Source organism: Erythrolamprus reginae, chromosome 4 (assembly GCF_031021105.1).
Source record: "Erythrolamprus reginae isolate rEryReg1 chromosome 4, rEryReg1.hap1, whole genome shotgun sequence".
Classification (NCBI taxonomy): Eukaryota; Metazoa; Chordata; class Lepidosauria; order Squamata; family Dipsadidae; genus Erythrolamprus; species Erythrolamprus reginae.
In genome coordinates this window covers 128,131,296-128,155,666 of record NC_091953.1, presented here as the reverse complement: position 1 = coordinate 128,155,666, position 24,371 = coordinate 128,131,296, and the positions used below count along the sequence as shown (strand labels likewise).

The following is a 24,371-nucleotide window of genomic DNA, read 5'->3' as shown; positions in this document are numbered from 1 at the left end:
TTATAATTTTAGGATATAAATAACACAGCAAATAGATAGATAGATAGATAGATAGATAGATAGATAGATAGATAGATAGATAGATAGATAGATAGATAGACAAACAAATAAATAAAACAAATAAAAGAGGAGGAGCAGAACACCAGTGCGATTCATAAAATGATTGAGAATTCAGAGGATGAAAAGATCAATCATTTTCTTCAGTCCGGGATCTGTCTCTTTGCTGGTGGAACCAAAGCAACTGGAGATAGATCCAATGTAGTATTTTTTTTAAAATTGCTCCATACAAATTATAGCAGTTATGAGGCTCCTTGCCAAAAAATGAAAAAAGCTCCAACAAACCAAGGTTACAAGTTTTATGCGTACAGTTTGTTTTCGTTACATCGGAAAGAGGAAGGAAACACTTTAAATCACTGTATAACCTCCAAATCTGAATAGCTTTGACAAAACATTGTGGGTGACCTGGCAAGACCTCCCACATAACATTCTGTATGATTCTTCCTGTGAGATGCTAAAAGTCAGTTCTACAAACAATAGCAGTTATTTGGTCCCTATATTTCCTCCTTTTATACCATCCTGTTCACATGCTAAAGAAGGACAAAGGTCTTTCCCCCCATCTTTTCCTGAATCTATTCCAAGGTTGCGTATATGTGGTTTTACTACAGTCCTGCTTTCACCAAGGTGTAAACCAGAGATGGGATTCAGCAGGTTCTAACCAGTTCTGGAGAACTGGTAGCAGAAATTTTGAGTAGTTCAGAGAACCGGTAAATACCACCTCTGACTGGTTCTGCCTCCCTCTATTCTCTGCCTCCCCAGTCCCAGCTGATCGGGAGGAAATGGAGATTTTTCAGTATCTTTCCCAGGAGTGGGGAACACAGCAAAAATGGAGCTCCAACCCAGAGCACCCAATTTGCACCGAAAGATGTTGAAAGAAAATGCAGGGCGTCCTGCATAAACCACACCTACAGTGTGATAGTAACAATTTTGGTAGCCCTTCACCGATCCTTCCCCTCCTACGCTCACCGCCACATCCATCAAGCCACACCCACAGAACTGGTAGTTTAAAAAAATTGAATCCCACCACTGGTGTAAACTATCCCCAAGCAAGGAATAAAATTCTAGCTACAATAAAATGAAGCATCAAGCAAATGAAATCTCCTCCATGCAAAGATTCATTTGGCAAAATTCTGGTCTTGTTAGACAACCCACTGTTGTAAGCAAGCATACCAAAAGGTAAACTACCTAAAGGATTACTATTCAGTGGATTATTTTCTTACCCCACTCTGCTAAGTGTACTTAACGGCGGCATTTTTCTCCATCTCGTTTCACGAGACATAATTAACTCAGAACATTTTGTCGCACAAGACTTGAGATTTCATGATATTTATTTTTTTAAATTTATTTTATTTATTGGATTTGTATGCCGCCCCTCTCCGTAGACTCGGGGCGGCTAACAACAGTAATAAAAAACATCATATAAATCCAATATTAAAACAACTAAAAAACCCTTATTGTAAAACCAAACATCCCTACAAACAAAACATAACATGCCTAAATTGTAAAGGCCTAGGGGGAAAGAATATCTCAATTCCCCCATGCCTGACGGCAGAGGTGGGTTTTAAGGAGCTTATGAAAGGCAAGGAGGGTGGGGGCAATTCTAATCTCCGGGGGGAGTTGGTTCCAGAGGGCTGGGGCTGCCACAGAGAAGGCTTTTCTCCTGGGCCCCGCCAAACAACATTGTTTTGTTGACGGGACCCGGAGAAGGCCCACTCTGTGGGACCTAACCGGTCGCTGGGATTCATGCGGCAGAAGGCGGTCTCGTAGATACCCTGATCCGGTGCCATGAAGGGCTTTATAGGTGATGACCAACACTTTGAATTGTGCCCGGGGAACTGATCGGCAACCAATGGAGACTGTGGAGTGTTGGTGTTACATGGGCATTATCCTCACCATATTGATCATTAGGGGAAAAAAATAGTATCCACTATGTTAATTCAGCAATTATTAATCAACATTTTTCTTCAGAAACTGAGCATACACTTCTCTGGAAACTACAGCAGCCTTTGAATTGATTTTCATAAAATGTTTCTTTTTTTCTTTGCTTTTTAATCGTTCCATTGAAATAGTGGAACAGATCTATAATGTGGTGAGACATATCCATAATGAATTTCAGGACTTCTCTTTACTTTTCAAAGAATTGGTGTTGGACAAACAAAGGCTTTTACCTACTTTAATATCTTATCCGGTTTAATATTTGTTACATTTAAGTACAATTCTCTGTAGCTGTAGTGTTCCGAATGTATTCACTCTTCAATTAATTACTTTTGGGGGAATAGAATGAATCAACCTTGCAATGGCCAAACTGGTACATTTTGGGAGAAAAATGGAACATTGCTCATTGGTTCCTCTCATTTTATACACAATTAATCATGGTGTCATCATGACAAGATGAAAGGACACAACAGATCTAGGCATGTTGACTTTAATTCTATTGAACACAATGTGACTAATTTCCTGAAACCTACAATGACGACAACTTAACAGCTAACAAAAGATGGATAAAGGAAATGTTAAAATATTAAAGATGAAATATATTTTTCATTCTGTAAAACAAACAAGCCTCCACAAAACTGGTATTTAAAACAAATGAAAAACAGATTTCCAATTATTCTATTTGCTGTTGCTATGTAAAAAGCTCTATGTGCAATGATTTGCAAGTTTTACTTCTACACAAAATGTTCTTAAACCTTCCTTCTTTTCTTCCTCCCTCTGTCTCTCCCCTGCCAACCTTCCTTCCCTCCTTCTTTCCTCCCTCCCTTCTTCCCTCCCTCCCTCCTCCCTCCTTCTTTTTCCTTCCTTCCTCCTTCCATCCTTCCTTCCTTCCTTCCTTTTTCTTTCTACTGAGTTGCTAAATATATACACACCAGTCTGTGCTCATGCACTGATGACCAATAAAGCTTTTTGGGAGCTTTACAATTATGAGAATAGGTGTCGAAAGATCAGGCTCACATACTGAATTATGAATGAAGTCCCAATGACTCAGTAGGAAATAAATGTCAACTCAAGCTTCAGCGCGTTATGTATTTAAACCTCACATTTAAAGAAAAAAGCAAAAGTCTTTAGGGAGCTAAATTCATCCTGAATGAATGTGCTTATAAATATACCCTGGTTTTCTTTAATTAGTACAGCTAAAAAAATCTACAGTGATTTCCAAATGTGGCTGCATGAGATCTCTAACAAAAAACCTGAAATGGAATAATAAAATAATAAAATAAAATTAAAAAATGAAATGAAATGAAATTGTAATGTAAAATAAAATAAAATGACGAGATGATAAAAAATAATAAGATAAGATCAGATGGTGATAAGTTTTTATTCTATTCTATTCGATAGGATAAGATAAGATAAGATAATTATTTCATTTCATTTCATTTTATTGGATTTGTATGCCGCCCCTCTCGTAGACTCGGGGCGGCTAACAACAGTGGTAAAAAACAACATACAACAATCCAATACTAAAGAAGCTAAAAACCGTTATTTTAAAACCAATCGTACATACAAACATACCAGACATAAATTGTAGAAACCTAGGGGGAAAGAATATCTTAATTCCCCCATGCCTGACAACAGAGGTGGGTTTTAAGAAGCTTACTAAAGGCAAGAAGGGTGGGCGCTACTCTAATCTCTGGGGGGAGTTAGTTCCAGAGGGCTGGGGCTGCCACAGAGAAGGCTCTTCCCCTGGGCCCCGCCAAACAACATGGTTTAGTTGACGGGACCCGGAGAAGGCCTACTCTGTGGGACCTAATTGGTCGCTGGGATTCGTGCAGCAGAAGGCGGTCCCGGAGATAACCTGGCCGGGTGCCATGAAGGGCTTTATAGGTCATAACCAACACTTTGAATTGTGACCGGAAACTGATCGGCAACCAATGCAGACTATTCTATAAGTTAAGACAAGATAATAAAATAATAAAAATCAAATCAAAGAATAAAACTCTTGTTTTCAGGTACAAAGACTCCAGAAAGGGGAAAAAAAGGAATCTCTTTCTATAACATTGAACTTTGTTGTTTGAAGAAAAAGAAAGCAGGATTTGATATTACACCTACAATTACTGTAACTGGATCAGATAGAAGAGAATACTCGTAGCTCAGGGCAAGCCACAAGTTTATAAACCACAGAGTGGACAAGCCATTAGTATATAAAAAGAAAGCAGACCTTACTCCTTCCCAGTGAAACTTTTTGCAAGAAAACACACTGAGAGGACCAAGGATGCTTTCCATCACATCAACGTCTTGTTTAGGATCTTGATGGAAATGATATCAAGACGGAAAAGCCATCATGCAGAGCTGGACAGCGACAACTTGTAAGACAATTCTGGGGAGCCATTCCAACAGGACTAATGCTTCAGGGCTTTGAGGAAGAAGCTTCATTTTAGACCACTGTGCCTTGAAATGCACCTAAAATACAATTACATGACCACAATGTGTGTGTGTATATCTATCTCTCTCTCTCTCTCTCTCGAGTGTGGGCCTATTATGCGTGCAATGACTAAATTGATTGGCATTACATAACAGTAAGCTTCTCCTCAATGGGGATTTTATACTCTGACAAACTCAGTAGAGATGATGAAATCTTAGTACTCTTTTAGTAGTTTTAAATAAATTTTTAAATGTTTTGGAGATTGTGATGACTTCCATTTATCTGTCTGTCTGTCTGTCTGTCTGTCTGTCTATCTATCTATCTATCACAGAGAGAGAGAGAGAGAGAGAGAAAGCAAAAAAGGAGAGAGAGGGAGGGAGAGAAAGAGAGAGAAAAGATAGAGAGAGAAGAAATAGACTACATGTCAATGAATGACAGAAGATATATTGTCATTCTGCTAAATAGACATACAGCTATCGAATCATGGGAAAAATAGGAATATATAATATATGAAAAGTAAAAATAAAGTTTATTTTGATATAAACTAGACTGCTAACGATTTTCATGGACGCCACCAAGCTAGGCAAAATACCTAACATATACAAAAACACTAAAAATGAGTTTATTGCTGAGATTATTCATGAGTTTCTGACAATAAATATATGCATATATGCAGACATAAACAAGAATGTTTAAGCAGTATAAAAATTAACAGCTTGATTCTAGCATACATCACAATAAATCTGTCCTCCATGTGCTAAAGGCCCATTTTTATAGCTTACATTTTCTGTATAAATGAGGGTCAAACCTAGGTTACATTAAATATGTAGCATGCAGCTGAACCTTGAAGGAGATACTGTAGTTATAAGAGAAAATATTAATAATAATAATAATAATAATAATAATAATAATAATAATAATAATAATTGAAATATTAAGTAATACCCCCCAAAATACAAATAGAAATGGCATCCCATTGGTTGAAAATATTGGGAAGATTTTAAGTAATGCAAAAGAGAATGAAAATATTGGTGAAATAAGCTTGACAGCCAAAGATCTAAATAATTCAAAAGGGAGCAATGAGTCATTGTCTAAAGAATAAATCCCAATGGACCATGTCATGCCATCTTCAGAATCAGGGTTGGGAGATAGCTTGAAAATTGAACTCATCCTTGTTAGCACAGCTTTCTCTTTATGTTATCAGTTAGCATAGCATAAAGAATAAATGAATAGCTTCAGTCCCTTCCTCTAAATCAGTTGTCTAGGTGGGTGACCTTTGCTTGAATAAATCAAATTGCATTGTAATTTTAACTTGATAAGGCTGCCAGAATGAGAACATGGATGAAGAATTGGACAATTCATCCGAAATTTAGCAGTTCACTGGTTGGTCAACTATTGGGACCGACATTTTAAGATTATGGTCATGGACAGTATAAATCCTCCATTTGGAATAAGTTTTAAAGTTTAATTATAACTATTTGTCGCTGTGTTATGTAAAGGCATGATAATATATTAGAGTTTTGACATATCTTTCAGCATTTAGCCATTAAAAAAATGTTTAATATTGGATATATTTGGTGTTTGGGGTTGGAGTTGTGGGATTTTTTTTTGTACACATGGTTTTCCTCTTTTATGTTGTTAGTGTTAGATGTTTGTTAGCTTGCTTTTTTCTCATTTTCTGTGTTTTATTTGCTGATAAAAATAAATAAACATGTTGGAGCAAGTTTTAAATTGCAGCCACTAAATATTTCCTTCTCTGTATTTATCCCTGTAATCTCCCTCCCTCTCTCTCTCTCTCTCCCCCAACATAATCTATCTATCTATGCATAAGTGCACCAGTGTGCCTTCCGTCCCTTGTCTTTATTCTTTATTTTTGCTAGTTGCATTTCTAATACTCCTTTTTTCAATTTTTTTACTTTTACTAGTATCATGTATCTTAATATTATCATATATTCACACACTTGGCAAAACAAACAAATCTATCTATCTATCTATCTATCTATCTATCTATCTATCTATCTATCTATCTATCTATCTATCTATCTATCTATCTATCTACTACCTATCTATCATCTATCCATCCATGTATCTATGTATCTATCAATCATTTATCTATCTAGCATATTTAGGAAAAGTAATCTAAGTTATAAGATTTTCACACTTGTTTTATTCAGAAATAAATCTAACATTTCTGTTGTGGTTAACTCTGGCCCTGCTCCTGCCCCAAGGACTGTGGATGTGGGGGAGACATCCACATGCTGCAGGCCTGTTTTGCCCCTGGTGGAATCTGCTGATGAAGGTTCCTCTGACCAAGAAGACATGAGTGACAGGGAGGAGGAGAGTGTGGCAGACAGCTCAGAAGGAGATCAATTATCTAGCTCCTCCTTGGATTAAGAACAAGAGTTAATGATACAGCCACACATGCGGAGAGCGATGCATAGGCAGCAACAACTGAGAGATTATTATCAAAGAAAATGAGGCCACCTGTGGTTGGGTGGGGCTGTGGTAATTAGTGAGGCTGCTCTAAAGAGCAGCCTGTGGGTTTGGCCATTGTGGAGGATTAACTGATCATTGTGTTTGGTGACTGCTTTACTGACTTTGACCTTTTGTGTGCTGATTTTTCCCTGCTTTGAAACTCAACCAGAGCAAAGTGTGTTTCACTTTGTGAAAGAAAAAGGACTGTGAATTGCCTCACAGCTGCAAGCTTTAAGTGAATTTTCATTATAAAGAACATTGTTTTGAATTTTCAAACGTGTGTGTGTGTGTGAAATTTGTACCTGTGAATTTTTGGGAGGATTCTACCAGAGAGCCCGACAGAACAATTTCCACACAATTGTACAATTACTACCCATGTTAAGTATCTACTCCTGTTCAGATGTTCTTCACATTTAGTAAATGAATGAATGAATGAATGAATGAATGAATGAATGTTCAAACACCGAAGGAAGTTTTCTCTGTCTCCATGTCACTTACTCACATACACATACACTCCTTAATACACACACACACACACACACACATACAGAGAGAGAGAGAGAGAGAGAGAAAGAGAGAGTTACACACACACTTATATCTACACAAAGCTATTTCTCCACTTTGCACACCATCTGTCAAGGGCTAATGAGTTTCTGCATAATTGTGGCACTTTGCAATCCACTTATCTTTAGAAGCATCATAAAGAGATTTCTTTTTCAAAAGTGACAAAAGGTTGGTTTCACAATCCCAAAATATCTGTTATAGAATATTAGTCTGCTATGCTGAAATAACGTTCCCAAAACTGTCATATAACAGCTCAGCTTGTGGTATTACATTCCGTGCAACAGTTGGTGTGCACCGTAGCCTTGGTATTTAGAGAGTGTTAAAGCCTATTTCCAGTGAACAACTTCTACCAAGGCGAGCCAAATGGAGGTTCCCAAGACTCAACTGAAAATTGCGGAAGATATGAGGATCTGTTGTTTGGTTTCTCAAGACGATATACAATGTGGAACTATGATGCTTTAAAACTTCCCGTGTGCAGATAATATTAATTCTTCCAAAGGAAAAAGAAAAAAAGAAAACTGACAACATTTTATAATGTTCTCCATTAAAGCCACAACTAGCAAACAGATGTTATGTTACAGGGCCATAATTCACTGTGATCAGTTGGGCAGGAATTATCTGTCCTCAAATATCTATTAAGAAAATAAGCCAATGGACAGCAATGCTACATTCAGGTTTGTTTTTAGTGGATTAGCTCTTCATGCTAGACCCTAAACCAGTGATGGCGAACCTATGGCACAAGTTCCACAGGTGGCACGCAGAGCCGTATCTGCTGGCACATGAGCTGTTGCCTTAGCTCATCTCCAACATGCATGTGTATGACGGCTAGCTGATTTCAGGCTAGCACAGGAGCTCTGGGAGGGCACTTTTGGCTTCCAGAGAGCCTGGGGGGGGATTTTACCCACCCCTGGCTCCAAGGAAGCCTTGGGAGTCTGGGGAGGGCAAAGTACGAGCCTACTGGGCCCAACAGAAGTTGGGAAACAGGCCATTATCCGACTTCCAGAGGGCCTCTGGGAGGTGGGGAAAGCTATTTTTGCACACTCCTAGGCATTGAATTATGGGTGTGGGCACACACGTATGCGCTATCTATCTATCTATCTATCTATCTATCTATCTATCTATCTATCTATCTACCTACCTACCTACCTACCTACCTACCTACCTACCTACCTACCTATTTATTTATTTATTTATTTATTGGATTTATATGCCGCCCCTCTCTGAAAATTCAGGGTGGCTAACAGCAATCATAAACAGCGTACAATAATAATCCAATACTAAAAGAGAATTAAAAACCCCTTAATATAAAAAACCAAACATACTTACAAACATACCATGCATAAAATTGTAAAGGCCTAGGGGGAGAAGGAATCTTAATTCCCCCATGCCTGGCGGCAGAGGTGGGTCTTAAGGAGCTTACGAAAGGCAAGGAGGGTGGGGGCAATTCTAATCTCTGGGGGGAGTTGGTTCCAGAGGGACATGGCCGCCACAGAGAAGGCTCTTCCCCTGGGTCCCACCAAGTGGCATTGTTTAGTTGACGGGACCCGGAGAAGACCCACTCTGTGGGACCTAATTGGTTGCTGGGATTCGTGCCGCAGAAGGCGGTCCCTGAGGTAATCTGGTCCGGTGCCATGAAGGGCTTTATAGGTCATAACCAACCCTTTGAATTGTGACCGGAAACTGATCGGCAACCAATGCAGACTGCAGAGTGTTGGTGGGACATGGGCATATTTAGGGAAGCCCATGATTGCTCTCGCAGCTGCATTCTGCACGATCTGAAGTTTTCGAACACTTTTCAAAGGTAGCCCCCTGTAGAGAGCGTTACAGTAGTCGAGCCTCGAGGTGATGAGGGCATGAGTGACTGTGAGCAGTGACTCCCGGTCCAAATAGGGCCGCAACTGGTGCACCGGGCAAACCTGGGCGAACGCCCCCCTCACCACAGCTGAAAGATGTTTCTCTAATGTGAGCTGTGGATCGAGGAGGACGCCCAAGTTGTGAACCCTCTCTGAGGGGGTCAATGATTCTCCCCCCAGGGTAATGGATGGACAGATGGAATTGTCCTTGGGAGGCAAGACCCACAGCCACTCTGGCTTGTCTGGGTGCATGCCCATGCTCTCTTGGCACCTGAGGAAAAAAAGGTTCACCATCACTGCCCTAAACCATGCTTTTTAAGTCCCATATAATGGGGACAAGAACACTGACCAAAGTACATATTGCCATAACAAATATTCAGAATTTTTAAACTGGATAAGTTATTGGGTGAGCTTAAACAGATTAATCTGTATTTAAAAAGTACCATAAAAATACGCCTTATTGTGCTCAAAAAGCGAACTATGGGGATAAACTGATGCTTACTAATTTAGAAACAATCTTTGCCTAATATAACTTGGCTTCAGAGGAAGTTTTCTTAAAATGCTTGCTTTTATTTCAAATTCCTCAACATTCTGCTTGAAGCCTTTAATTGGTTTGGCAATTAAAACTACCAAATGGTTGCATCAATGCTTCACAGCTTGTAGGCTCTCAAACTCATTCGAGGGACAGAATAAATAAGTATACAGTGATCTCTCGATTAGCGCGGGGGTTACGTTCCAAGACCTCCCGCGCTAACCGATTTCCGTGTTATACTGGATGCGGAAGTAAAAACCACCATCTGCGCATGTGCGCCATTTTTTCATGGCCGCACATGCGCAGATGGTGGAGTTTGCATGTGGGCGGCGGGGAAGACCAAGGGAAGGTTCCTTCAGCCGCCCAACAGCTGATCTGCTCCGCAGCGCGGAAGCAGCGAGGATCCGAAGATGGGGTTTCCCCGTTGCCGCGCTGCGGAGCGGATCAGGTGTTGGGCGGCTGAAGGAACCTTCCCTTGGTCTTCCCGCCGCCCAGGCAAAGGGGAAACCCCTGGGTGGTGCTGGGGCCATGCGGAGCCACTCATCTAGGGGGGCGTGGACCGGCAAGGTGCCCTCCGCTCTCTCTCTTTCTCTCCCTGTTACCGGTGTGGTATAAGAGAGAGAAAGAAAGAGAAAGGAGGGCGACTTGCCAGTCCACGCCCCCCTGGATGAGCGGCCCCGCATGGCCCCAGCGCCGGACTCCGTTGCCGAACGCCGAAACCGGAAGGGGCGAGGTGGGGGGGGGGAGAACGGGAGGCTCAGCATTCCGTCAGTCGCAGCGCTGGCTGTCAACTTTTCTTTTTAGCACTGGGGAGGCAAGTCAGCTCCTGCCCAGTTTTAAAAAGAAAAGTTGACAGCCAGCACTGCGGCTGACGGAATGCTGAGCTTCCCGTTCTCTCTCCGCCCCCTCACCCCTTCGCCCCCCTGTGTTCCTAGGAGGAGTGCTGGTGAGGAGCAGAAGGTCTGTCTTGCCTCAATCCCCAGCACTTCTCCTAGGAACACAGGGAGGCGAAGGGGCGAGGGGGGGAGAGAAAACGGGAGGCTCAGGAAGGGAGCTCAGGAAGGAGCCCACGGTCATTCGGCTGCGGGCGGGAGGAAGGCGATTGTTCCGCTGCCGCCAGCATGGCCTGGCTGGCAGCGGAAGATGTAACGGAGCCCACGGGGGATTCGCCTTCCTCCCACCCGCAGCCGAGACTGATCGTGGGCTCCTTCGCAACCTCGGAGAGCTTCCAGGGCATGAAAGCTCACGAAAACCAGGAAGCTCTCCGAGGTTGCGAAGGAGCCCACGATCAGTCGGCTGCGGGCGGGAGGAAAGCGAATGCCACGGGGCTGGGCTCGGCTCCCCCCTCGGCTCCCCCCCTTACCAGCCCCGCCGCGGAAGGCTCCATTCTGTTCCCTGCCAGCCCGATTGAGCGGCCGGCCCCCCCTCCTCGGTGTCCCTGGCACCCAGCGTCCCCACGCCGCCTCCACCTCCCGGTAATGCGCCCGACCTCTGCCTCTCTCTCTTTCTCTCTCATATACCACGCCGGCAACAGGGAGAGAAAGAGAGAGAGAACTAGCGTGGACTTATTTTTTATTTTTTAATATTTTATTTTAATATTTTATTTTTTTAATTAATATTTTTTGAAAAACCGCGTTGCAGCGTTTCGCGCTAATCGAGACCGTGCTAATCGAGGGATCACTGTATTATCTATGACCCATAGTGGCACAGTGGTTACAGTGCAATATTAGAGTTTGACTCTGCCCACAGTTTGGAGTTTGATCATGACTGGCTCAAGGTTGACTCAGCCTTCCATCCTTCTAAAATTTGGACCCATACTGTTGAGGGTAACATATTGTTATTTGTAAATTGCCTAGAGAGGATTGCAAAGAACTATCAAGCAGTATATAAGTCTAAGTGGTATAGTTATTGCTATTGCCATATTATAGAATATAGAAGTACAGTGTTCCCTCGATTTTCGCGGGTTCGAACTTCGCGGATAGCCTATACCACGGTTTTTCAAAAAATATAAATTAAAAAAATACTTTGCGGTTTTTTTCCTATACCACGGTTTTTCCCACCCGATGATGTCATATGTCATCGCCAAACTAATAATTTTTGCAAATAAATAACAAAAAAAATAATTATTGTTAATAAATAATTATGTTTATAAATATCAGGATCACTAAGTGACTTATTCAATGGTGAGTACCAGTAATAATGGTAAGTAAATGGTTGTTAAGGGAATGGGAAATGGTAATTTAGGGGTTTAAAGTGTTAAGGGAAGGCTTGTGATACTGTCCATAGCCAAAAATGGTGTATTTACTTCCGCATCTCTACTTCGCGGAAATTCGACTTTCGCGGGCGGTCTCGGAACGTATCCCCTGCGGAAATCGAGGGAACACTGTACTAATAATTGGGCATTACTAGCCAAATGTCTTTAACCAACTCTTCAAATTTTATACAACTCCCCATGCCTGACTGTGATTTTAAATCGGTAGCAATAATAGAAAGGAAAGGGGAGAATTTTAAAGAGAAATAGGTCTAGAATAGGTCTCCAGGTCCCGTCAACTAGAGGTCAGTTGGCATGGTCTAGGGGAAGAACCTTACTTGTGGGGACCCTGTCCCTCTGGAATCAATTCCGGGGTGGCGCAGCAGGTAGAGTGCTGTATTGCAGGCCACTGAAGCTGACTTGTAGATCTGAAGGTCAGTGGTTCAAATCTCATCACCGGCTCAAGGTTGACTCAGCCTTCCATCCTTCCAAGGTGGGTAAAATGAGGACCCGGATTGTGGGGGCAATATGCTGGCTGTTTTAAAAAGTGCTATTGCTAACATATTATAAGCCGCCCTGAGTCTAAGGAGAAGGGCGGCATAAATATCAAATGAATGAATGAATGAATGGAAAGAATGAATGAATGAATGAATAAATAAATTCCCCCTGGAAATTTGTACTGTCCCCACACTCTTTGCCTTCTGTAAGAATCTTAAGTGAATCTCATCATTCCTATCATCCTTTTCCTCCCACCTAGGACTGTATGACTGTAACTTGTTGCTTGTATCCTAAGATTTTTATTCATATTGATTGTTTCTTCATTCCTTATTTGACCCCTATGACAATCATTAAGTGTTGTACCTCATGATTCTTGACAAATGTATCTTTTTCTTTTATGTACACTGAGAGCATATGCACCAAGACAAGTTCCTTGTGGGTCCAATCGCACTTGGCCAATAAAATTCTATTCTGTTCTATTCTATTCTATTCTATTTTATTCTACTCACTTATGTCACCAAGCTTGGGTCCATTAGATTCTTGCCCCCTGGATGATGAATGGACTGAGAGAAACTGATTTAATGGGAATGACTGGTTTTTTATGGTTTTTAGTTTTAGATTTTATATTTAATTAATTGGACCCAAAATGTTATATATTGCTTTATTATATGTTGTGAGCATAAAAGTCCAATTAATAAATAATAAATAAATAAAAATTGTAAGGAGAAAATCATTGGGTTAAAAAAAAAGTAATAGTCCATCACTTGCCTTTCTCATTGATGTTTAAACAGCTTGGGAGGAAAAGCTACATGCAACATGTAGAGTGTTCTTGCAGATAGCCATTCTAGCATGCTGATGCCCAAAACTCTGCATGTCTCCCAGTTGCTATTCTCAAGTCCCCCTACTCACTTGCCATTTAAAGCTGCTACCCCAACGGTGCTTCTGGCAATGGACATATTGGCCACAAAGGTCCACTGTTGACTTTGTGGATCCCACCTCTCGACTGTATTCAAATAGCTCCAGCCATCATGACCTCCTACTGCATAAATGGGCCCTTCAAGAACAGTAACTCCTAAAAAGAAGAGGCAGAGAAAGAACGTGAGAACAGAACTAGCAACAGAAGGAAAGACTTCTAAAGGCTTAACGAGAGGTCCTTGGTGCTCTCTGAGCTTGGTTGTTTTCTTACAGATGTTTTGTGACCCTAACTGGGTAACATGATCAGTAAAAAAATAGAGTAGGATTTTTCGGAAAGAGGAGGAGGAGGAGGAAGAAGAAGAAGAAGGAGAAGGAGGAAAAGAAGGAGAAGGAGAAGAAGGAGAAGGAGGAGAAGAAGGAGAAGGAGAAGAAGGAGAAGAGGAGAAGGAGAAGAGGAGGAGGAGTAGGAAGAAGAAGAAGGAGAAGGGGGAGAAGAAGGAGAAGGAGAAGAAGAAGGAGAAGAAGGAGAAGAGGAGAAGGAGGAGGAGAAAAGGAGGAGGAGGAGGAGGAGGAGGAAGAAGGAGAAGGAGAAGAAGGAGAAGGAGGAGAAGGAGAAGGAGGAGAAGGAGAAGGAGAAGAGGAGAAGGAGAAGAGGAGAAGGAGAAGAGGAGGAGGCGGAGGAGGAGGGGAGGAGGAGGAGGAAGATAAGACAACTGGTGCTCTCTGAGCTTGGTTGCTTTCTTACAGGTGTTTCATCACCCAAATGAGGTAACATCATCAAAGCTAAGGAGAAATGCAAAATATATCATAAGCCAATGTGGGGGAACATGGAATACTGGCCATCATCCACCCAGAGTTTTAAAGAAGGAAGGAGTTAAACATTAAATCTTTCCTTCCTGAAATTTTACCATCAAGCCAGCAGCGGGGCAGAAGGATGGGTGGAAGGAAAGGGAGTGATAAAGTTGTGTGGTCTCAACTGGGGCACAAAGCTGGACCGTTTCCTTCCTCTGTGCATTTTCAACATCTGGATATGAACATAGAAAATACACTCAACTCTCTTGGCTCCTAACATTGGGATGGTTTATCCTGCTTTTCCAGGCTACCAAAATCAAGCTCAGTGGAATAGTTGTAAAGCCGGATGGCATCTCCCCCAGTAGACCACCTGTCCGCTAAATGACAGCTTTTCATTCTTCACTATTGCTCACATGGGGACCATTAGATCAGCAGACAGAATGAATCCTGAAACTATATGGCTTATTTTCAGACTTCAGATCTCTTAATCATCTTAAGGAATTCTAAGCTTTATGCCGTTAATGGAACACGTCATTTTAAGGGGCTCTTATATCTTGTTGAGATGACTGAAGATGGATACTTCTCAGATAGAACAGAAAGATTAAAGAGATAACTAGTCCAAACGTACCTAAAGCTAAAATATTTTTTCCTCCAGTGACTATTTAACTTCCTTCTTTTAAACTTTGTTTAATTCAAGCAACATCTTTCTCTCTCCCTCTCTACCCCCCTCTCTCTTTCATCTATCTATCTTTCTTTCCTGTATCCCTCCATCTATCTATCATCTATGCAACTATCCTTTCTTCTTTAACCATGAGGATCAAACTAGCTTAACCATAAGTGGTATTCAGCTGGTTCCGGCAACCGGTAATAGCAACTCTACAGGTGAGCCCAACCCCACTCACCACCCCAGCACTATGTCATCCTATTTAGGCATGTTTTGAAGCTGTGTGTAAGCAGAGAGTATGCACGAGTAGAGAAAGTAAGTGAAAACTATGTCTGAACCTAAGCACAGAGCTTTGACTTTCTGACAATAGAGCGCCCATTCTCTCTCTCTCTCTCTCTCTCTTTAAATTGACTTTTATTAAACATTTTTAAAATTAAAAAAAGTACAAAACACACACAAAGAAAAAATGTAAAACACACAAACAAGTTTTGCTCATTGCAGTGAGTTCGTACCAGCATCACTGATAGCAGTTACTTATCTATGTTCTCGTTTTTAATATATTCTACTCTATTGTTATTTTATTATTTACATTATTACTATTTACACACATATTCCTTTTTGCATTTTCTTACATATGTATGTATAACTATCATATGTTATTATCTAATTTTCATTTCTATTTTCTAACCATATATACTACTTTGTATATATATATTCATCTCTTTTGTGTAGCTCCATTATCAATTTGTCTATTTTGGTGCATTTCAGTATTTTACTAATAATCTTTACATCTGATGGGCAGTCAACCTATTTCCAATATTGTGCCAAGATAATTCTAGCAGCTGTCAGTATATGCAGTATTATATACTGCTCAAAAAAATGAAGGGAACACTCAAATAACACATCCTAGATCTGAATGAATGAAATATTCTCATTGAATACTTTGTTGTGTACAAAGTTGAATGTGCACAACAGCATGTGAAATTGATTGTCAATCCATGTTGCTTCCTAAGTGGACAGTTTGATTTCACAGAACTTTGATTTACTTGGAGTTACATTGTGTTTTTTAAATGTTCCCTTTATTTTTTTTGCACAGTGTATATTGGATTTCTTCATCCATTTTCACCTCTAGGATACCATGATGGAATAATTCTGGTTTAATCTGTATTTTTTGTCCTGTTATTTCTTCCATCCATCTCTTTATTTTGCACCAACACTTCTTTGATTTTGGACAGGTCCAGCACTTATGGTAATAGGTGCCCTGCTTATAGCCACATAACCAACATTGTTGGGGCACCCATTCACATAGGTATGAAGAAGTCTTCAGATAATACAAGATTAGACTTCAATTTACAACCAAAATTGGGACCATAATTTCAGTTGCTAAGTGAAAAAAATGAAAAAAAAATCAGCTTTTTGGATATTCTTGTATGTTTTAGATATCTAAAGGAAAATTTTTCAATTAATACAAAAAGATAGTAATCCAACAAAATAATCTAATTGTGTATACAAATTCCTGCAAGATACTGCATATACACATACATACATACATACATACATACATACATACATACATACATATGTTTTTGTAGATTTTCACGGGTACAGGTATGACGGTTTTGGTATATTCGGGTTTCTTCCTATGTAGGATTTGGAAATTTCTGGCGACGTTTCAACGAGGTCCCACTCATCATCTTCAGGCTGGTGTTTCTGTCCTTGTTCTAAGGCGAACACTGCCTTAGAACAAGGACAGACAAGCAGTGTTCGCCTTAGAACAAGGACAGAAACACCAGCCTGAAGATGATGAGTGGGACCTCATCGAAACGTCGCCAGAAATTTCCAAATCCTACACGGGAAGAAACCCGAATATACCAAGACCGTCATACATATATATGTAAATATTTAAATATGTAAATATTTACAGCAGCACGAAGCTTACAACTTCAGCCTGATGATGGTGAATGTGATTTCACCGAAACGTCACATAGACACTCAAAATATTACACGGGGCAAAACCCGAACTCAGAACAATCTACACACACACACACACATACATATATAGGGATTGGATACTGTAGCCTAGAGGATAATTCTCTGCCTTACAAGGCAAAGGTTGCAGGTTCAAGTCCCAGTGGGTATGGCTAGCTGATGAGGCCAAAATAAGGCCGAAATAGATCTATCCTAGTCTCCCTTAATTTTCAAATTCAGCAAAAAAAACATGTGACATATATATATATATATATGTAGATTGTTCTGAGTTCGGGTTTTGCCCTGTGTAATATTTTGCATGTCTATGCGACGTTTCGGTGAAATCACATTCACCATCATCAGGCTGAAGTATATATATATATAAACACGGGAAAAATTTTAAAACTACAATCCTAATCCAACAAATAGAATTTTTTTTTAAAAAAGGAACGACACTCCAACGATTAATACGAACTTTACGTCGTAAGGAAACGATACACTAGCCTATTGCTGGTCTCATCTTCTGTCTTTTTTCTATATGTTCTTGCTCTTTTCTTTTCTCACCTAGCTGTTTTATTTCTTTTCCTTCTTCATTTCTTTCTTTTTGTTCTTCTCTCTTCTCTTCCTCCTTTTACCCCCTCTCTCTCCTCCCCTCCTGCTCTAACTTTTCTTCTCCCTTTTCCTCCCCCATGTAAATATGTATATTATTTTAAAATTGCATACTTTAAAACCACACAAATTTGTACCAATGTCTAAATAGACCTTTTGTTTTTTGTATTCCCTTCCCCCATTTATTTGAAATAAATATTATATTTTTTTTTTAAAAAAACACTAGATATCTAAAGCAAAGTCATTAAGCAACTCATCGCATGACCAGATCTGATTTTTTAACCATCATTTTTATCATGGGCATTAAGTAAATCACATGGTTAAATCTGGATCCCACCCATTCACTTTGCTAATCAGAAGCTGGTTGGGAAGATTGCAAATCACGATTCTATGACCTCAGGATTGCTGCAACCATTGTGAAAGCCAGCTGGTTACTAAGATTCAAATTGTAATCATGGGACCACGGGTCCACGGGAGTGATACAATAGTTATAAGTTCAAGAATAAGTTAAAAGTATTTTTCCCTATTGTTAAACAATTGGTCATAAGTTGAGAATAGCACTTACACAACTTCCATGATAAGATGAAAGTGTTGGTTATGACCTATAAAGCCCTTCATGGAACCGGACCAGATTATCTCAGGGACCGCCTTCTGCTGCACGAATCCCAGCGACCAGTTAGGTCCAACAGAGTGGGTCTTCTCCGGGTCCCGTCAACTAAACAATGCCGCTTGGCGGGACCCAGGGGAAGAGCCTTCTCTGTGGCGGCCCCGGCCCTCTGGAACCAACTCCCCCCAGAGATTAAAATTGCTCCCACCCTCCTTGCCTTTCGTAAGCTACTTAAAATCCACCTCTGCTGCCAGGCATGAGGGAACTGAGATACTCTTTCCCCCTCGGCCGTTACAATTTTCTGCATGGTATGTCTGTATGTATGTTTGGTTTTTATAATAATGGGTTTTTAATTGTTTTTAGTATTGGATTATTATTGTACACTCTCTTGTTATTGCTGTTAGCCGCCCCGAGTCTCCGGAGAGGGGCGGCATACAAATCCAATAAATAATAATAATAATAATAATAATAATAATAATAATAATAATAATAATAATAATGGCATCAGAATTAACTGAACTTTCTTTCTTCGGTCCAGGAAGAAAGTTATTCTTTGTTTCCAACCTAATTCTGCCAATGTATGCGCATATATCCAATACTTGGCCCAATAAACAGACAGTGTGAATCTATTTGATGCATTTTACAGCCTGGATGTGCAGAGAATATAATATAAGACACCACAAAGCCCTTTTGTTGAAAGGAAATAATAATAAACAGGGGGATCGTGTTTATTTCTTTAGCCGAGGAGTCTCATTATAGAATTTCCAAAATCTTACTTTCTATCAGTCCTTTTGAATCCATTTTTAAAGGATATTACTAGCATGTATAAAGGAATATTTGAATTTTAGGGTCCTGTTTAATTTAAAATAAATGAATCTCCGGTAAAAATGTAAATGTGTTTTTGATTGTCAATAGAAATACATACTCTCATTCTCTCTCGCTCTCTCTCCTGCTCTTTCTCTCCTTCACTACTTTCACTCTCCCTTCTCTCCTTCTCACTCTCTCTTATACACACAAAGACACACAAACTCAAATAAAAGTTCATTAATGGTACCTGAATGTATCTGAGAATTGGGAAAAGCAATATTTTTTTATATAAAATGACTATGGGACCCTCAGGGCACTGAAAATAAATTGAAAAAGTACCACCGTTACTTAGAAAGTAATAAAGCTGTGGAAGGGGTACATAAAAATCATCAACTCTTTCAAATATACTAACCAATTTTTTTTTTACACACCCTTGGAGCTGATCAATTGGACATTTAGCTTTACTGCTATGTTTTTATATAAGATATAAAATATAGAAATTGAAGGGGTACTTAGGATGTTTGTCTATAATCTCTGACAAAGTGTTGCCAAGGTCCGACAAGAGAAAAGTCTCCTTCCGCAAATCTCTATTGGAGAGATATCATCTCAAGGGTGATCTTTTTAATGCCACATTTTGGTGGTTATTATCTCTTTGATATAAAGATTTCACGTGGTTAGAGCTAAAAGAGAGAGAAGGTGTCAACAGAATCCAAAACTACTTCTGAAAATACTGTAATGGTACTCTATTTAACCATTACTATTTAAGTGTTAATTGTAAACTAAACTATTAAGTTTATTAAGAGATCAAAGACCAATTAAGTATAGCCCTTTAAAGTTATTTAATTGAGGGTTGCCTGGTGCTCTACGAGCTTGGTTGTTTTCCTGTAGATATTTCATTACTTAAACTAAGAGCCATTGAGATGATTAAAGGCATGGAGACTAAATAGATAGATAGATAGATAGATAGATAGATAGATAGATAGATAGATAGATAGATAGATAGATGATAGATAGACAGACAGACAGACAGACCGTCCATCCATCCATCCATCCATCCATCCATCCATCCATCCATCCATCCATCCATCCATCCATCCATCTATCTATCTATCTATCTATCTATCTATCTATCTAACTATCTTAGTTCAGCTAAGCATAAATCCCTAACTCACAATGAAATATCAGCCACTAATAAAAAGACTTTGTAAGTCTCCTGGAGTAAATAGTCATAACAGCAGCAGCAATAATGTTATGTCTACTTCAGTAAATACTCGTATCTCTGAAAACACTATAGTTCCATATATCATAACTAGGTTCTGTTAGGTTAAGTGGGGATCAAATTCACATAAGTGAAGTTGGATAGAATCTTCACTTAAGATACAATACTTATGCAGCACAAGAATTATGTAGCACCTTTCTCTCTGCAATGTTGGGTGATAAATACCATCAGACAATTTTTGAACTATCCCTCCTATTAGAAGATATCCCTTTCTCCCTAGTGAAAATAAAAAAAAACAACCTTAGAATATGCCTTCTTCAAGTCTGGATTTTACAAGAAATGCTATCCTTAAAAAAATAAAAATATAAGCATCCTGAAATACCAATACAAGAATTAAATTTTGTGCCCAAACAATAAGACTTCCTTATGTCAGATCCAACATACTTACTAGGTTGTTTACTGAATTGAAAAAATCCAATCACATTTTAAAATCGCATTAAGTTGTTTTAACTTTTCTGATTGACCTTAAAAAAAATAGATGTTTCTTGGTGTCTTTCTGTATTCATTCTTCCTTCTGGTCTAAAGACTCCTTTAACCAATAGTTTTAAATTATTATCATGGGAAGTTGGGAAATTATTTTTCTGCCTCTAGATATAAAACAGTGGAAACCTTCTCTTCTTTTAAACAGTACCTATCTCCTATTTACCATGTGGAGCTACACACCTTAAGCCAAAATCCAATATTTTCTATCACAGTGTTTCCCACCCTTGGCAAGTTAAAGATATCTGAACTTCAACTCCCAGAATTCCCCAGCCAGCATTTGCTGGCTGGGGAATTCTGGGAGTTGAAGTCCAAATATCTTCAACTTGCCAAGGGTGGGAAACACTGCTCTATCATATATATTCTCATGTTGTAGGTCTGTGATGATGAACCTTTTTTTCCTCGGGTGCCAAAAGATTGGGTGTGTGTGCTATCGCGCATGTGCGATTGCCCACCACCCATAATTCAATGCTTGGGGAGGGTGAAAACAGTTTCCCCATGCCCCTGAGGCCCTCTGGAAGCCGGAAACGGCCTGTTTCTCAACTTCCGATGGGCCCAGTAGGCTCATGTTTCATCCTCCTCAGACTCCAAAGGCTTCCCTGGAACTGGGGGACAGTAAAAACGCTCACCCCTGTCTCCTCGGAGGCTCTCTGGAAGCCAAAAATGTCCTCCAAGAGCCTCTGTATGAGCCAAAAATCAGCTGGCCAGCACACACATGCACGTTGGAGCTGAGCTAGGGCAACAGCTCATGTGCCAGCAGATATGGCTCCATGTGCCAGCTGTATCACCCGTGCCATAGGTTCGCCATCACTGTTCTAGCTGGTACAATAATTAGTCTCATGAAATCACTATGATATGTGTTTCAGTGAGGTTCTTTTATTTTTCTTGGTTAAAGTTCACAATCTGTAATAGTTGAGTCAGTTTAATGAACCAGGATTATACTCTCACGTCTGTTTTTTTTCTTTTAAAGTTTATTTAAGCTTTTATTATTTAAAACAGAAAGTCAAATCGTTGTTCTTACAGATCCAATACCGCTTCTGTTATCTCATATTTATTACAATTCCTTTCATTGTGTCATGTGCAAACCAAATACTGTACAGTACAAATAAAATCCTTATATCAATATACAGTGATCCCCCGATTATCACGAGGGTTCCGTTCCAAGACCCCTCGCGATAATCGTAAACTCGCGATGTAGCGGCACGGAAGTAAAAACACCATCTGCGCATGCGCGTCCTGTTTTCCATGGCCGCACATGCGCAGATGGTGGAGTTTGCGTGTGGGCGGCGGGGAAGACCCCTTCGGCCGCCCAACAGCTGATCTGCTCCGCAGCGCGGCAGCAGCGAGGAGCCGAAGATGGAGTTTCCCCGTTGCCCAGGCAACGGGGAAACCCCAAGATCGCTTGCCGCTTGCCCGTTTGCCCGCCCGCCCGGCTGCTCGCTTGCAGCGCCGCAGCAGCGAGGAGCCGAAGATGGGGTTTCCCCATCGCTGGAGAGCAAGAGGGGGAGAGATAGAGAAAGAGAGAGAAGGAAAGAAAGAGATGAGAGAGGGAGGAAGAGAGTGTGAGAGAGGAAGAAGCAAGATAGAGAAAGAGAGAGAGAAAGAAAGATGAGAAAGGAAGGGAGTGACGTCATCGGGTGGAAAAATCGCGATATAGCGATTTGCAATGATCGGGATCGCGAAACTCGGGGGATCACTGTATAACAAAATGTTGATATTTCTTAGTCTTTTTCATTTACACCTATACTCTATATTGTCAATTTTGGTTTTTTATTGCGGATCCATCTATACCATTTTTCCCATATTTCTTTATTTCTTACTCCTTTTATTTTGTTTGTCATTATGTCCATTTCGGCACAACTGAATTTTTTTTCAATAATTAAGTTTTCAGATGGGGTATATTCTTTCTTCCATACTTGTGCTATTGAGATTCTGACCGCGGTAACTATGTGCGTCTGTTTTATTTTATTTCTTTATTATTCAGATTTTTATGCCGCCCAACTCCCAAGGGACTCTTGGCAGAACACTGCTGAACTTTAAAGGAATTGCTGATGAAAATGGGAAAGATTAGATTTTGTATCACTTCCCTGTAATTTAATCCACTGCAAACATTGACAGACCCCATTGTTAAACTGCTCTAGACAATGAACAAAAGGGTATAAAGAAAAGAAATAAGAATGCTGGTAATGAAAATTACACCTTGATTTAAAATGCAATGAAAATCCATCTTCCACAATGCAAAGGTTATCCATTGCTGTTTTCACTGAAGTAGACTTACAATGGGAAGAAATTGATGAGATAGATAAAAAAAATTGTTCCACGGTTATTCTGGAAGACTTCAAACAGCTCTAACCCTTTGCCAAACATAGCTTATACTCATATGAATGCTGAAAAAATGGTGCAAAACTATGAATGCCATGCCTTTTAAAATTGTGTTTATTAAAAAGCATCACACAATAAATTGGTTAATGTCCTATGCATAGTCCTTCAGATCTGTCACTCTCATCTAGCAAAACCTCTCAAATTTGAACCACTTAGAGAACATCTGCCATGCATTCAAGCTGAGCTGTTTGGTTCACATCTGACAAGTTCTGAGCTTGAAAAAAAACTTTCCTTGAAATCTGAAGCCTTGTGTTTCAAACACGAAGTGATCCAAAGATCATTGAAACAGCATGTTCCAAGTTCAGGTAAGAACTAGTGTTGGGCAAACCCAACAAAGTTCAGGCTCGGCGATCTCACCCGAACTTTGCCGTGAAGTTCGGGTGAGTTCGCCGAAGCCAAACCCGGACAGCAGCAAGCCGCTGTGGTGCCCTTTTCTGTAAAAATAAACAAGGAGGTGGGGAATTCCTCACCTCCTTTTGCTTCCTTTTATTTTTACAGAAAAGGATGCTGCAGCGGCGCTGCAAACAAAAGTAGGTGGGGAATCCCACGATTGGATTCCGGGGGCAGGGCTTTGATGTCACGGAGACTTCTTCCTCCCTGTTTCGGCTGGCCAGGAAGTAGTTTCTGTGACATCAAAGCCACGCCCCTGGAATTCCGTCGCGGGATTTCCCACCTCCTTTTGCTTGCAGCGCCACAAGCAAAAGGAGGTGGGGAATCCCCACTCTCCTCCCGGGAGGCAGCGTTTTGCAGTATTCAAGCGAATGCCGAACTCGAACTTTACCTGAACTTTTTAAATAATTCGGGTTCGGGTTTGACATGCTGAACACTGCAAAGTTTGGCATGAACCCGAACTTTGCAAGTTCAGTTCGCCCTACACTAGTCAGAACATTTCAAATTTTAAACATTTGCTCTGTGTCGCCAAACAGGCAAACTTTCTGTTTAGAAGATCTATGTAAATGAAAAAGAAACAATCTGTTGTTATTACCTCGAATCTCTACTTATTAGGGATACATCAAGCTCCCTACATTTCTCTTGACTCATCAGTTCTGATGTATTCTACGTGACAAGAGTAAAGTGTCATCCATAGAAAAGAAACTATTGTTGTGCTCTACTGAAACAAAAATCTATTCTCATTTAAGAATGGAATGTAGAAAAGCCAGGAAGGATAATTTTGCTACCACCACCTTATTAGTTCTAATGTTAGCTACTTTTAAGGAAAAAAAATTATGATGTTCATCTATTGTTTTTGAAGAGGATTTCTTGGGGAGGATTTCAAGA

The 24,371-nt window shown here is 40.2% G+C and overlaps 1 protein-coding gene across 2 annotated transcripts in view; it reads right to left on the bottom strand.

Moving 5' to 3' along the window:
- Positions 1-24,371, bottom strand: part of KLHL1 (kelch like family member 1) — a 164,759-nt gene that overhangs the window by 12,043 nt on the left and 128,345 nt on the right. For both annotated transcript variants that reach the window (XM_070751364.1, XM_070751365.1), the window contains exon 8: positions 13,500-13,662. In XM_070751364.1, the coding sequence (XP_070607465.1) occupies positions 13,500-13,662 (163 nt within the window). The remainder of the gene's footprint in view (positions 1-13,499; positions 13,663-24,371) is intronic.